This window comes from Chlamydomonas reinhardtii, chromosome 6 (assembly GCF_000002595.2).
Source record: "Chlamydomonas reinhardtii strain CC-503 cw92 mt+ chromosome 6, whole genome shotgun sequence".
In the NCBI taxonomy this organism is placed as follows: domain Eukaryota; kingdom Viridiplantae; phylum Chlorophyta; class Chlorophyceae; order Chlamydomonadales; family Chlamydomonadaceae; genus Chlamydomonas; species Chlamydomonas reinhardtii.
Window position 1 is genome coordinate 2,052,885 of NC_057009.1, and position 13,461 is coordinate 2,066,345.

At 62.0% G+C, this 13,461-nt stretch overlaps 4 protein-coding genes across 4 annotated transcripts in view; 3 read left to right on the top strand and 1 right to left on the bottom strand.

Moving 5' to 3' along the window:
• The first annotated feature begins 141 nt into the window (after nucleotides 1-141).
• On the top strand, nucleotides 142-3,733 carry CHLRE_06g264700v5 (uncharacterized protein). Its single transcript, XM_001696505.2, has 7 exons — nucleotides 142-925; nucleotides 1,125-1,293; nucleotides 1,573-1,710; nucleotides 1,902-2,243; nucleotides 2,443-2,546; nucleotides 2,696-3,081; nucleotides 3,293-3,733. The coding sequence occupies exons 2-7, from the start codon at nucleotides 1,147-1,149 to the stop codon at nucleotides 3,475-3,477; spliced, it is 1,302 nt and encodes a 433-aa protein (XP_001696557.1). The 5' UTR covers nucleotides 142-925; nucleotides 1,125-1,146; the 3' UTR covers nucleotides 3,478-3,733.
• A 52-nt stretch (nucleotides 3,734-3,785) lies between these two features.
• On the bottom strand, nucleotides 3,786-5,221 carry CHLRE_06g264750v5 (uncharacterized protein). The gene has a single exon (XM_043062845.1). It carries the CDS (start codon nucleotides 5,106-5,108, stop codon nucleotides 4,710-4,712), a length of 399 nt encoding a protein of 132 aa, XP_042923551.1. The 5' UTR covers nucleotides 5,109-5,221; the 3' UTR covers nucleotides 3,786-4,709.
• Nucleotides 5,222-5,341: 120 nt separating this feature from the next.
• CHLRE_06g264800v5 (uncharacterized protein) lies at nucleotides 5,342-6,383 on the top strand. The gene has a single exon (XM_001696504.2). It carries the CDS (start codon nucleotides 5,391-5,393, stop codon nucleotides 5,850-5,852), a length of 462 nt encoding a protein of 153 aa, XP_001696556.1. The 5' UTR covers nucleotides 5,342-5,390; the 3' UTR covers nucleotides 5,853-6,383.
• A 68-nt stretch (nucleotides 6,384-6,451) lies between these two features.
• The window catches only part of CHLRE_06g264850v5 (uncharacterized protein), a 16,682-nt gene continuing 9,672 nt past the window's right edge, over nucleotides 6,452-13,461 (top strand). Inside the window, exons 1-14 of the mRNA XM_043062846.1 lie at nucleotides 6,452-7,280; nucleotides 7,419-7,810; nucleotides 8,233-8,277; nucleotides 8,638-9,087; nucleotides 9,319-9,422; nucleotides 9,649-9,793; nucleotides 10,275-10,403; nucleotides 10,782-10,962; nucleotides 11,267-11,416; nucleotides 11,695-11,915; nucleotides 12,113-12,208; nucleotides 12,528-12,678; nucleotides 12,857-12,996; nucleotides 13,320-13,379. Coding sequence (XP_042923552.1) covers nucleotides 6,947-7,280; nucleotides 7,419-7,810; nucleotides 8,233-8,277; nucleotides 8,638-9,087; nucleotides 9,319-9,422; nucleotides 9,649-9,793; nucleotides 10,275-10,403; nucleotides 10,782-10,962; nucleotides 11,267-11,416; nucleotides 11,695-11,915; nucleotides 12,113-12,208; nucleotides 12,528-12,678; nucleotides 12,857-12,996; nucleotides 13,320-13,379 — 2,598 coding nt within the window. The 5' untranslated portion in view covers nucleotides 6,452-6,946. The remainder of the gene's footprint in view (nucleotides 7,281-7,418; nucleotides 7,811-8,232; nucleotides 8,278-8,637; nucleotides 9,088-9,318; nucleotides 9,423-9,648; nucleotides 9,794-10,274; nucleotides 10,404-10,781; nucleotides 10,963-11,266; nucleotides 11,417-11,694; nucleotides 11,916-12,112; nucleotides 12,209-12,527; nucleotides 12,679-12,856; nucleotides 12,997-13,319; nucleotides 13,380-13,461) is intronic.

Here is a 13,461-nt window from a genome sequence, read left to right on the forward strand (position 1 = left end):
GGGGACAGCAAACCAGCAGCAGTGGCAGCAGTGGTGGCGGTCGCCCGACTCGACCCGTTCGTGATGCGTGTGGGAGTTCGCCCTGGGAGGTGGCTCTGCGAACGTCCACAAACTTCACACACTGACACACTCCTATGCTCTCCTTTCAATATCAAGTGGGTCGCTTTACTTCTTACCTGTTAACGCTCACGGACTGCCGTTGGTGACGCCGATAGGAAGAAAGCAGGTCATAACACGCGGCGGATTCGAAGGACGACCCGGACGGTGCACCCGGTACGCCGGGACACCGGCACGCGCGCGCAGGGCGTGGCGTTGCCCGCCACAACCCAGCTACGAATTCTTATCTGATTTTGCATACGGTACTACTAGGTCACGACAAAGACTCAGTGGCTCGACTGTCTCGGCTGGCTCGGTTGTCCATTCGAGTGAGCAACGTTGTGAAGAGCGGTTATGAAACCGTCGCAACCTGAACTCACGCCTGAACTGCGCTGTGCGCGGAAGCTGTAAGTGCGCTCTCGTGGGCACACCACCGGGAATGTGATATGGTGTAGTTTTTACAATAAGCTGTGCAATAGAACCGTGCTGCGGAAGGTTGCATGGACATGCTTGCCCGCACGTGCTGACGCCGTGCGCACGGCGGGAAAACAACACAACGCTCAGGGATCTACTCTGGCTCCTGAATGACTGAGTTTAGATGGTGTGGTGCCTGTCACTTAATGTAACGTCGACGCCGCACATTCGTTGGAAGGTGCGAGCGTCGGCTCAGGGACGGTAACCCGAGTACCGGGACTGTGTCCCCCTGGCGACGGTTAAAGTAACCCCCCGTACGCGTCGCTAGCTTTTAAGCTCGTCACGAGGTCGCCCTGTGCGAGGACAAAACTATTCTACTGTTTGCGATTCAGTTTAGGCGGAGCTTTATTAGAAGGTGGGGGCGGGGATGATTCGAAGTCACTTGCTTGCAAGCCTGCCCCGGATGTTCGCGCGCGAGTGAGACAGCCGATAATGCACGGACGACACAATTGAGGCGACACGATTGAATTAATTTGTCTTTGCATAAGATATTATCTCATACTGGCCTGCTCTGCTGTGCTTACGCTGGCGCTTGTTTGCATGCCGACGTTCAGGCCCTTCATCAACGGACATAACATGGCCCCAAGGATTCGTGCGGCGATGGGCCTGGCCCTGTTGGTCGCCCTGGCCGCGACTGTGTGCGATGCCCGTCGCGAGCTGTCGATGATGAAGGTTATGCCGCGGGCCGTCTACACGCAGACCAACGACCCTGCCGGCAACCAGGTAAGAGCGGTCGCGCGCGGTGTCTGGCAGAGTGTTTAGCTCGTGATGTGCTCGGATGCTGTGCTGCAAGTGTGTGCCCAGTATCGCTTTCAGTCTCTGGCCTTACGGGTTTCTGTCTCCCCACTTGTCTCCCCATGCGCGCGCCACCAGCCAACGGGCGCTGTTGCAGGCGTGCGTGCGGGCTCACACACGCACGCCTGCTGCCATGATGCACCCTGCACCTCTGTGCTCCTCCCCACTTTCCCACCCTGTGTCCCCGCCCCATCCACCACCCGCCAGATTGTGGCTATCATGTTCAACGCCTCGAGCGGCATGCTGGTCGGGAACATGACCACGCGCACGCCGACAGGCGGCATGGGCGCCGCCGGCCTGGGGGCTAACGGTCAGCCCGTCACCGCCGATGGCCTCTTCTCACAGGTGATCAATGGGCATGGGAAACTGGTAGACCAGGAAGAGAACTGCACATGGTTTGTTCTATCTTGTCAGCCAGCGTGAGAGCGCGTGTGCATGGGTGCCACGTGCCCGTGTCTGATCAACTCAACCCCGCGGCACCTACTGCCTATTTAACTGTATTGGTGGCTATCCTCCACCTACCGTCTCGCCTACAGGGCGCCGTTGCTGTCTCCGGTAGCTGGCTCCTTGCCGTGAACGGCGGTTCCAACACCCTCAGCCTCTTCCGCATCTCCGACTCCGACCCCACCTCCCTCATGCTGGTCGGCAGCCCGGTCGACACGCTTGGTGATTTCCCCGTCTCCGTCACCTACTCGGCCAAGTGTAAGACCGCCTGTGTGCTCAACGGCGGCAAGCGGGACGGTGTGTCATGCTTCGCCGTGTCGGCCACCGGTCTGAAGCCGCTGGACGCCAGCCCACGCCCCGTGGGTCTGGGCCAGAGCGCCAACCCGCCCACCGGCCCTCCCTCCACCGCGTCGATGATTGCCTTCAATCCCAAGGTGGGTGCGCGCGTGTGTGCGCAGGGGTGGGTGCGTTGGTCGGTGGGTGGTGCAAGATTTCGCTCTTGCTCATGGCTGCATGCGTCTTCCTGGCATACACCCATCCCTGCCTGTCCGCACTAATGGTCTTGTGGTGTTCCACTGATCCTGCTAACTCACGTTTGTGCTATGCACGGCGTCTGACGCCTCCCTCATGCAGGGTGACATCCTGGCTGTCACCATCAAGGGCAACCTGAATGACAACCGCCTGGGCTACATCGGACTCTACCGTGTCAGCAAGACGGGCATGGTGTCGCGCACCCAGTGAGTCAGGCATACATGCGTGTGTGTTTACGGCCTATATGTCTGGCCCACTCTGCCCCTTGAATTGCTCTATACACGCACCGCCACACGCCCGCCGCTTTGTCAGTGCCAGCATACAAACTCTCGAACCTGTGCTTTTGATTCCACAGGACCCGCGCCTACTCCATCTTCACCTCCCAGCCTGTGGGCGCTGGCGCCTCCATGATCGGCTTCCTGCCCTTTGGCTTCGCCTGGGTCGACGACATGACCCTCTCCATCTCCGACCCCTCCGTGGGCGCCGTCACGCTGTGCATCAGCAGCCGCGACCCCATGCTTGCCTCCATCCCCGTCTACAAGACTGACATGGCTGGCGGCTACGCCCCCGCCGTCTTCACCCTGCCCGAGGCCGCGCCGTGCTGGGCCGCCTACTCCGATGCCAGCGGCTGCGCCTACATTGCGGACGCTGCTACGGGCACGCTGGTGGAGATTATGCCCAAGTCCGGCGGCAAGCTGCGGTCCGTCTTCAATGTGACCAGCGCGTTCGGCATCACTCTTGGTGAGCGGGGCAGCTGGGGCGTTGGACGCGTGTGGAAGGTACCAGGCGCCTGGGGCGAGGATAACTAACGTGTCAGCAGTGCAAGTATTAGGCAAGGACAAGGACTGGCATGGAAGCAGTGCCGCGCCCAATCAAGGCGCTTGCGCGTCAACGTTGTGGTACTGGCCCTTGCTGACCTGTCACACTTGTGTTGTGTCTCACGCCCCCACAGGCAGCACCCCCGCCAACACCTATGGCCTGCTGGACACCGCCGCGGCGGGTGATCTGCTGTTCTCCGTGTCACCCCGCTCGGGTTCGGTCGTGGTGGTGGACGTTAGCGGCGGCTCCATGGCGCCGCGCCAGCTGTTGGCAGCCGGCCTGCCCGTCTCCAGCATGGGTTTGGCCGTGGCGTGCTAGGTGGTTTTGCCTGTCGTGATTAACATGTTACCGGATAGCCTGCAAGGCAGCTACTTAGGTTTTAGATGCGAGTTGTAGTACGTTATACTGTATAGTGGTTTGTACAGGGGCGATCTTACAGCAGTTGGCACGTGGGCTTGCGCGTGCTTTCGTGCCGGCCGTGAGAAATGGCATGCACAGCAGGGGGGGGGTAGGCAACAAAGTGCCAGACCCCATGCCCCGAAATCCCCGGGGATCCCCCTTGACCCACGGACAAAACCTTGTTGTTCAGGGGTTAAAACCCCTGCATTTATACCAAAGTGGTGTCAATCGACTCCTTTTGACGAGCACTATCACTCCGTGCCACCAGCGGTCCTGTTCTGAGACTTCGGTCACAGGCGGGATCCTATCCATGGAAATCCCCTCGACCCAGCCCACCCCGTGCTCAACTCTCTGCCGCGTGACGAATGGACAGTGTGCATCGGCAGCCTTGTTAGACGTGAACTCATGCGCACCAGCGCTCCAGAGCCCAGCCGTGTCAGTGCGCATGTGCTGAATGTGGAGACATGTCCGGACGCCCGGACGCGCTACTTAGCCCTCCCACGCTTTGTTTGTGCTTGCTACGTCGTAACGTGCACATATGAGCCTCGTACTGCTGTCTTTGGCCCCTAGTTCTACTTGTGGGGCGCTTCCCGAAATCCGCCAGGATGGGCTCCCGAAACCCGACGGTTTTGAGAATGGATCCCCCTTTTACCCAGGACGAGGACCGACCCCACAACTTTGGCGGCCCAGAACTTCCACACCAGACACCCCCTTACAAAACTAAAGCTCTGTAATTTTGAGCGTGGGGTAAGAACCTGAGCTTTCTAACGCCCCCCCGTGCACAGCTTCCTAAATGTAAAATACAAGCTGCCAGAGTACTATAGGCCCCCTGGCCCTGCTCCAAGTGTGAACGATTGAGCAGGCTAGGGGCATGGGGGGAAGGGGTAACAAAGCTTCTCATACGTCTCCGCCCTGAACCAACCTACACTCGGTGTCCAGCCCCCGCCTACCCATATGTGTGACCGAAAACCGAACTGGTACTAACGCCCATCCAACCCTACAAGTGGGCGGCCCCAGAGCACCTTTGACAGCCGTTACCCAAACCCTGAACACCCGAAGTGACACGTGAATGGTGGTGTTGATAAACACCGAGTTTGAGGGAAGCAGCATGACAGCTTTAGCTACACGCGTGCAGCAAAGCATGAGCCCGCTTACACGGCAGCAGAGCCGTCCTCAGCCTTGCCGCCCTTGGTCTTCTTGGGCAGCAGCACTGCGTGGATGTTGGGCAGCACACCGCCCGAGGCGATGGTCACCTCGCCCAGCAGCTTGCCCAGCTCCTCATCGTTGCGAATGGCCAGCTGGATGTGGCGGGGCACGATGCGGTTCTTCTTGTTGTCGCGGGCGGCGTTGCCGGCCAGCTCCAGCACCTCAGCGGTCAGGTACTCCAGCACAGCGGCCAGGTACACGGGCGCGCCGGCACCGATGCGCTCGGCGTACTTGCCCTTCTTCAGGTAGCGCGCAATGCGGCCCACAGGGAACTGCAGGCCGGCCTTGGCGCTGCGGCTCACGGCCTTCTTGCCCGAGGTCTTGCCCTTGCCGCGACCAGCCATTGTGTTGGGTTGGAGTTGAAGAAAGAGAGAATGAACGAGTTGCGGATGTGGAACTTTATTTGAGTTACAGAGAAGCGCCTCGTATTTATAGACGAGTCCCTGGGCGCGACGGCTCGCCCTGGTCAAGCGGTCAACGCGAAGTGTCGGTTGGTCAAACAACCGCTCGCCTCACCCTGGCCACCCCGATGCCGACTCCAGCAATAAATAGCACGCTTTCCTCTTACAGTTATTCAGCTACCCAGAATCTCTTGCCCATTACCGCTTGTCAATAACTCTATCAAAATGGCCCCCAAGAAGGACGAGAAGCCCGCGACCGCCGAGGCCGGCGCCGAGGCCCCTGCTAAGGCTGAGGCCAAGCCCAAGGCCGAGAAGGCCGCCAAGAAGGCCAAGAAGGAGCCCTCCAAGAAGGCTGCCAAGGAGCCCAAGGGCGAGGGCGAGAAGAAGGACAAGAAGAAGAAGAAGAGCGCTGTGGAGACCTACAAGCTGTACATCTACAAGGTGCTCAAGCAGGTGCACCCCGACACCGGCATCAGCAGCAAGGCCATGTCCATCATGAACAGCTTCATCAACGACATCTTTGAGAAGGTGGCCACCGAGGCCTCCAAGCTGAGCCGCTACAACAAGAAGCCCACCGTGACCTCCCGCGAGATCCAGACCGCCGTGCGCCTGGTGCTGCCCGGCGAGCTGGCCAAGCATGCGGTGTCGGAGGGCACCAAGGCCGTGACCAAGTTCACCTCGGGCTAAGCGCGCTCAGAGGCTGGACCTTGTCTTCAACCCTCTAAACAAAACTCGGTGTTTCTCAACACCACCTTGACACGGGATACGGGAGGGGATGGCTGGACAGCAGGTCGCATGGGGTGAGGGCCACTGAAGCGGAGCGGAGACGAGGGTCTTGATGCCGAGGGTGGGCAAGGGGCATGGACAGCACTGAGCACAACCGGTCAGCAAACTTGGGGTGTGGGGTTGGTCGGGCCAGTGCTGTTTGTGTGTTGCCGCACCAAGGCTGTGTGCTCACTGCACAGCGTAACGCACGCGGCGCGTGCCCTCGTGGGTGCCAGGGGAGGTGATGATCATGTTGAGTGTGCACAGTACCGTTCTGGACTGCCCTTGTCTCTCCTGTCTGTACCAACGTGAGCGTCGTGCTCACGAGGCGTAACAGCATTCAACTTCTGTGTGGATGGCGAGTGGGGGAGTTGCGCGCGACCAGCGTAGGGCGTCATGACGCCTTATGGCAGGGAATGTGGAGAACCGTATGGCCAGCACCGATATCTCTATCCACCCAGCCCCTGCCATGCAACCTGTTCTTATGCCGACAAGTCTGCCAACTCAGTACCTGGTAATGGTCCTAGGTCATACCGTATACACATACTGTAGGCCACCAACGCACCATCCACAGTCCCTCCCCAACTCCCAAAGTCGCTTGTTGTCGTGCAAGCATGGCCATACAGCAGATAATCCGTTGTTCATGCAGGGCAAGTTTGATCCACTGCCCTATATGTGGACTGCATCATCCGTTGCCTGCGGAAACGCACCAGTGCCCGATGGGCCTGGCACGCGCCGTGCCAGCGATGGGCCGCGGCAGTTGCCAACCCTTACTGCGGCCTTAAACGTGCATCGCTTGAAAATGACGTTCTCTTGCTGACCTTGTTAATAACACTGACTGTTTGAACGGGACATGTCGCCATTCGTTCTTTTATTCTATTGCACCTTCTCTACCGACATGCATTTATCTGCCATGGAATGCATGAGATGCTGCAATTGAACTAAATGTTAAAGGGTATATCGGCAAGTGTTGAGAAACCGAAAACTGCTTGGACTGGGGCTTCGCTGTGGTAGGAATGGCGCCCAAGAATCTTCAGCAATCTAAACCAGTTAAGCCACCTACGCCAGAGGAGGAGTCGGAAGAGGAGGACGACGAGGAGGAGGAGGACGATGAAGAGGAGGACGAGGAGGAGGACGATGACGATGACGACGATGATGAAGATGAGGATGATGATGAAGACGAGGAGGAGGAGGAGGAGGAGGACGATGACGAGGAGGAGAAGTCTGAGGGGGACAGCCGTGCTTCGGTGACCCCTCCCGCCCCGACAGCTGCTCCACTGCCTCCCGCGCGAGCTGCCCCACTGCCTCCCAAAGCCCCCACCCCACTCACACCACAGCAGATTAAAGAAGGTGAGCGGGTCCGCACCGAGGGCCTCTTTGCTTGCCCAACCTATCCCGCCGTCGGCACGGCCCGCAGCTCCTGGACACCCGCACGAGTTCCACACTTGAAACCACACCCCTCTCCAAACACCCACCACATGCCCGCAGAGCGGCTGGCGGCGCTCCTCGCAGCCCACAAGGAGAAGGTACGGCAGCTGACGCACGAGCGACAGCAGATTGTACAGCAGCAATCGCTGTACGGCACAGCCAGCACCACCGCCGCCGTTGCGTACGAGCGCAGTCGTACCGGTGGCGGTGCAAGCGGCGGCGGCGGGTTGGGGGCCGGCGGCACGGCGCGTAGCGGCATGTCCGGTGGCACGGACGGTGGCGAGGGAGGCGCTGGTGGCGGTGCTGGTGGTGGTGGCGGCGGTGGTGAGGGGGAGCCTGTGGTTACGGCGGGCGCACACTCGCTCAGTCCGCCGCTGTGGCGGCCGACCAGCTCGGACGCGTCCCGGGAGGACCGGGCGGCGGCGCGGGCGGCGCTCATCAACCAGCTGCAGGTGTGTGTGGATGTGTGTGCATGTGTGTGTGTGTGTGTGTGTGTGTGTGTGTGTGTGTGTGTGTGTGTGTGTGTGTGTGTGTGTGTGTGTGTGTGTGTGTGTGTGTGTGTGTGTGTGACAAAACAACAAAACGGCGCGTGTGTGTGTCTGCGTGCGTGTGTGTGTTTAGGGGTGGAGGGGTGGGGTGGGGGCAGGGGAGTTTGAAGATGGTTAAAGGGCACAAGGACAAAAGCGCGTGTGCGCTGGGCTGGATGAAGGGCGGTGGGAGGTAGTGGGATGGCGGGCTGGAGGTTTGTGGCTGTGTTGCACGTCGACAAGGAGCGAGTGAAAATTGAGGCAAATGAGGACTGGTGTGTGGCGTTTGTCACAGTGTCAAGCTGTCAAGCTGTCGCGCCCGCCACCTGAATCACGCACACACACAGGAGGAGCATATGGCGGCGGAGGCGGCACTGTCGGCGTTGCGGGAGGTGGGTGGGTGGGGATGGCGGCGGGGGCGTGTGGGCTGCCGCATACCAAACAGCGGGCACGGGCGCTGTTGGGGTTACGGCGGGGCCCCATGGGACAGCGGATTCGGTGGGAAGCCGCAGGGAAGAGGGGGCCTGGGCCGCCCACGTTCACCAGGCGCACACCACGCTACCTGGCACCCACCCTGCCTCGTGCCCGCACATCAACGCTGCCCCCTGACCACCGCGACCTACTCCCGGGCACAACCTTGGGCTCAGGCACTACTGTCCCACCCACACGGTCGCCCGCCTGAGCCACATCCTCCCATACCGTACATATCGGACCCCCCACCGCACCTTGTCGCACGTGTCAAACCCGCACAGGGCAAGTCTCTGGCGACGGCGCGGCAGGTGGGCAGCGAGATGTACCAGTCCCAGCTGGAGGCTACAGCCGTGGAGCGGCGGCAGCAACGCATCAGTCAGCTGCAGCAGCAGGCCATGAAGCAGGCGCAGCTGCAGCACCTGCAGCAGCACCAGCAGCTGCTACAGCCGCCCATGCAGCCGCCTGCTACTGCCGGCTCCGCCGGCTCGGGCGCTACAGCCGCGCTGACGCAGCGCAACCTCGGCCGCATGAGCCAGCAGCAGCACATGGAGGGGGAGGGGGAGGGTGGGAAGGAGGGGGAATTCGGTGCGGGGACAGGGGGGCGGCAGCACCACACGATACACGCCACGCCACGGGGTCTGCATGACACGGGCGGCAGCGGCAGCTCGCGAGCGACTGCACTCACAGCAGGCGGTGGTGGGGGTGCCGACCAGCAGTCCATCGCACCTAGGGTGAGTGGAATTTGGAAACGCTACTTGTCAGTTGAGTTGTGTTGGCGCTGCGGGTGTATGATGTGTCGTGGTCGTGTGTAGTCGACGAAGCAACTGCACATGCCGCCGCATGCACACCTCGTGCGCCGCATGGCGAGCTGGTGCCTACTGCTGCCCTCCCCCCCCCCCCGCCCGCCCGCCTGCCTAGCTGTACCCACCCACCAATGCCTGCCGCCCCATTCGCCGCAGCAGGTCACTTTCTCCACCACTCTGCTGCCGCGGACCGGCACCGCCGCCTCGGGCGGGCCGGGTCTGGGCGGCACGACGAGGTCGGGCCGCTCGTCCGCCGCGCACAGGTGGAGCCTGGAGTTGGCGGTGGTGGGGCTGGGTGGACTTTGTTGTGCGCTACGGATAGCGGGTGGGGGCGGGCGCGGCGGGCGGGCGGGCGGGGACGGGAGGAGCGTTGGGGTTGGTGCGCGAGCGCAGGCGGAGCATGGGTACAGAACGGGCCGGCCTTGCCCTCACTTTTGTACGCATGTGCACCCAGTCTGTACCCACGCGCTTTCCCGAAACACACCACAGGCCCGGCAGTCCACAGTCGGCTGAGTCGGGCGAGAGCGCCAGGACAGGCAACGGCACACACGCCAGTAACGCGGGCGGCGGCACGGGCTCGAGGGCGGGTCTGCGCAGTGCCGCCAGCAGCACCGTCAGCGCACGAGACGTGCAGGTGCGGCGGGGTGGGGCGGGGCGGGGCGGGGTGAGTTGTAAATGCCAGCCCATAACGAAACCAAACCAAGCCAAGTGGGCTTGCGTCGTTGTATGGTGGGGTCGGGAACGTCGCCAGATGGGCTTGGGTGGGTTGAGTGGGTATGCTGGAAGGAACAGGCACAGGCAAACGTGTGCTGTGTGTGCTGTGTGTGTGTGGGTGGGTGTGGGTGTGTGGGTGTGGGTGTGGGTGTGGGTGTGTGGGTGGGTGTGTGGGTGGCAGGAAGTTGCAATTGAGTTGAGGGCGACTGTGCGCAAAAGCCATATTCATACGGCCCGGATGCCGCCCATCACTTACTCCTGGCCAACTGCCCCACGTGTCGCCCTCCGCACCCACCCGGGCCTAGTCTCTTGCAAACCTCATGTACAAACACACACTTACACACATGCAATGTCGATTCATGCACCTTCTGCTTGCCCAACACATAATCACGCACACGCAGCTGCTCCGCAACACCAGCGGCTTGTCTCGGGGCACCTCCCTCGGCGGCCTGTCGCCTCCGCTGACACCGCCGGACGGGACGGGCGGCGACGCGCCCGCATACGTGTCCGAGCTGAGGGAGCAGGTCAAGGCGAGTGGAGCTGCGAGGTGCACAGTTGCACGCGTATTGTACTGTTGCGTGTGTTGGTGTGAAAGCACAAGGGAACGGCTTCGGCGCTATGCACGCGACACAAATGTTAGCGAGCGGGAAGGAAACACGATGAAACGCGCGCGCGCGCGCGTGTGTGTGTGTGTGTGTGTGTGTGTGTGTGTGTGTGTGTGTGTGTGTGTGTGTGTGTGTGTGTGTGTGTGTGTGTGTGTGTGTGTGTGTGTGTGTGTGTGTGTGTGTGTGTGTGTGTGTGTGTGTGTGTGTGTGTGAAGTGACATGTGTATGTGCACCAGCTTCACTCCACCCATCGCCTGCCTTGGTCCTTGACACAATGCTTCTGCCCCAACTTGCAATCCGCAGGCGCTGCAAGCTGCTGTGGAGCAACAAGTCATGCAACAACAGCACCAACAACACATGATGATGCCGCCGCCGTACATGCCGCCGTACATGCCAGTGCCCATGTACGCCGCGCCGCCGCCGCCACCGCAGCCGCCGCCGCCACCGCCAGCGCCAGCGCAGCCGCCGGACCCCATCCTCGCATGTGGGTACGGGCACCGTACTCCGCTAGCACCTGGTTCCGCCTGGCAGTGTGCCTCCTTGTGTGTGGCGGGGGATGTGTGTGGCTCCTTCTGTGTAGTGGTGTTTGGGAGGGGTGTTTGTTTCACCCAGTAAGCATCAAGATGGGGAGATGCATAAGGTTTCCGGGTGAGGACACCACCCGCCGGCGGCACGCATGCATGGATGGGTGGCCGCAGCAGCAGGCCTCACACGCACACATGAAACGTCCACAAGCCCCACTTGACTCTTTAACAATGCGATACGAACACGTGCGCTGCTCTCTGTAGCCCTGCCTCCCGAGGTGGCTGCTGACCCGGAGATGCGAGGCGCCCACGCCGCGCATGCCAAGGAGATGGCACTGCTACGGATGGAGATCGATCGCGCCCGCACCGCGGCGGAGCTGGAGCAGATACGAGCACTGCTCAATCAGATACGGGGTGAGGAGGGTGTGGCGTGGGGTGGGTTGTAAATACCAGCCCAAACTGAACCAAAACAACCGACGCGTGGGGTGGGTGGACGGAGGTGGGTTGGGGACGTGGGGTCTGCTGGGTGCTGTAGCTGGGTATGGGGAGAGTTTGTTGTTCGAGCCAAATACTGAATGAATGCCTGCAAACTGGGAAGGAGCAGTTGCTGGTTGGGAGGGGGGAGAAGGTCCGAGGTGTGCTGGACCGTGTGGCATGGCGTTCTGTGACGTGCTGAGTGATGTGCTGCACAGGTGACGCCAAGCAGCAGCAGACGGTCGCGGCGGCAGCGGAGGCGCAGGCGTCGGCTGCAGCGGCCACAGCGGCGCAGCAGGCGGCAGAGGCGGCGGCAGCTGCGGCGGCGGCGCATCAGTCGGCGGCGGCGCCGCCGGCTCGGCGTGAGCCGTCTGGACACATCCATGACAACGATGACGCGGACTTCAACGAGTGGCGTGATGCTGTGCCGGTAGAGAACGTGAGTTGCATTCAGTGTGACTGCTACCTTCAGTCCCCATTATTGCTCGCGCAATCTCCCGAAACCCTGGCATACCGCCGGCAGGGGCTGTCGGCACGGGTGCCGTGCGACGTGCGACTCACACATAATCCGTTTAGCCCCGACAAGTGCGGCAAGCAAGAACCAACATGCCTCCTGCCGTGTTGTCATGCCCACAGTCCGGCCCAGCTCTGGATCGCGAGGAGGACGACGAGGGCGGGCCGGCCTTCCCGGGGCAGGACGGCGACGAGCCCTCCGAGCGACTGGATTCGCAGGTGGGTTGACTGAGGTGACACACGAGAGGGCGCAAGCGAGGGAACTGGTGTTGGGGTTGACCAAGGGCTCTCGATGGGCGCGACCGGCGGCTGGCGCTTGATGCCATTGCCGGGCCCAGTGTCTTTCGGCGCCGTTGCTGCCTTACATAAGCGACCCCACCTGCTTTCACTCTCTTAACTCTATCCTGCGAGCCCTTCTCGCCCCACCCGCCTCTCCTCTGCTCTCCGACCCCGCCCTCCGAAGTATCACAACCCTCGAACAAGCCTTGCCTGGAACCCCCCGAACCCCTGGCCCCTTTCCCCCCTGTCCCCACCCCAGGCCGGTCCGGGCCGCCCCCCGGTGGGTCTGGCCCCCGACACGCACGTGCTGGAGGTGCGCCTGGGCGCCGCCGGCCCCTTCACCAAGCGCGGCGTGTACCGCGTGCGGGTGGTGCTGTACGACGGCTTCCAGCCCATGGAGGCGGCGCCGGGTGAGAGGGAGGTTGGGTCGGGTTTGGGTTGGGTTTTGGCTTCGGTCTGGGTTTGGGTTTTGGGGTTGGGAACTAAGTATGGAGAGTCAGCAACATAGAGGTCACAATGCAAGCCAGGTCAGGATAAACACGTAACCACTTCCTGCACTGCTGTTGTGACGCCTGCTGCGCCTTGCAGGCGTGATGGTGGGCGCGGCGTCGCGGCATGTGGAGCCGACGCTGGAGGACGCGGCGGGCGGCCCCGCAGCCGCCGGCGCCTCCCTGTACACCTCGAGCAGCGCACTGCTGTATGTGCACTTCAATGAGACGCTGAGGCTGGTGGGTGGCGAGGGGGGCGGGGAGTGGTGGAGGTCAGGGCGGACGGTGGGGCGGAGGTCAGGGCGGGGCGGGGCGGGGCCGGGAATGGGAGTTGGAGTGGGGGTGGGACTGTAGCAGGCTGGGGACTCGAGCGGAGGATTGGGCAGAGCGGCAGTGCGGGTCAGGGTTGGGGTAGAGGTGCGCACAGCTGACAGGCGGGGGGTTTGCAGTGAAGGTTGTTGCCGCGGCTGCTGCTTTCCCGCGAACGTTTTGAACCTATCATTACTACGCCACTGCTGCGGCTGCGGCTGCTGCTGCTGCTGCTGCTGCCTCCCGGCCGCCAGGTGGGCATCCCGCTGCCGCCCACCGCCCTAGCGGTGTTCGAGGTGTACGTGGCCAAACAGGTGGGTGGGGGATTTTGTGGGTAGGGGTGGGGGTTGAGGGCTGGATGTGTTTTACTGCGTGAGGGGGCTAGCGGGGGGTGTA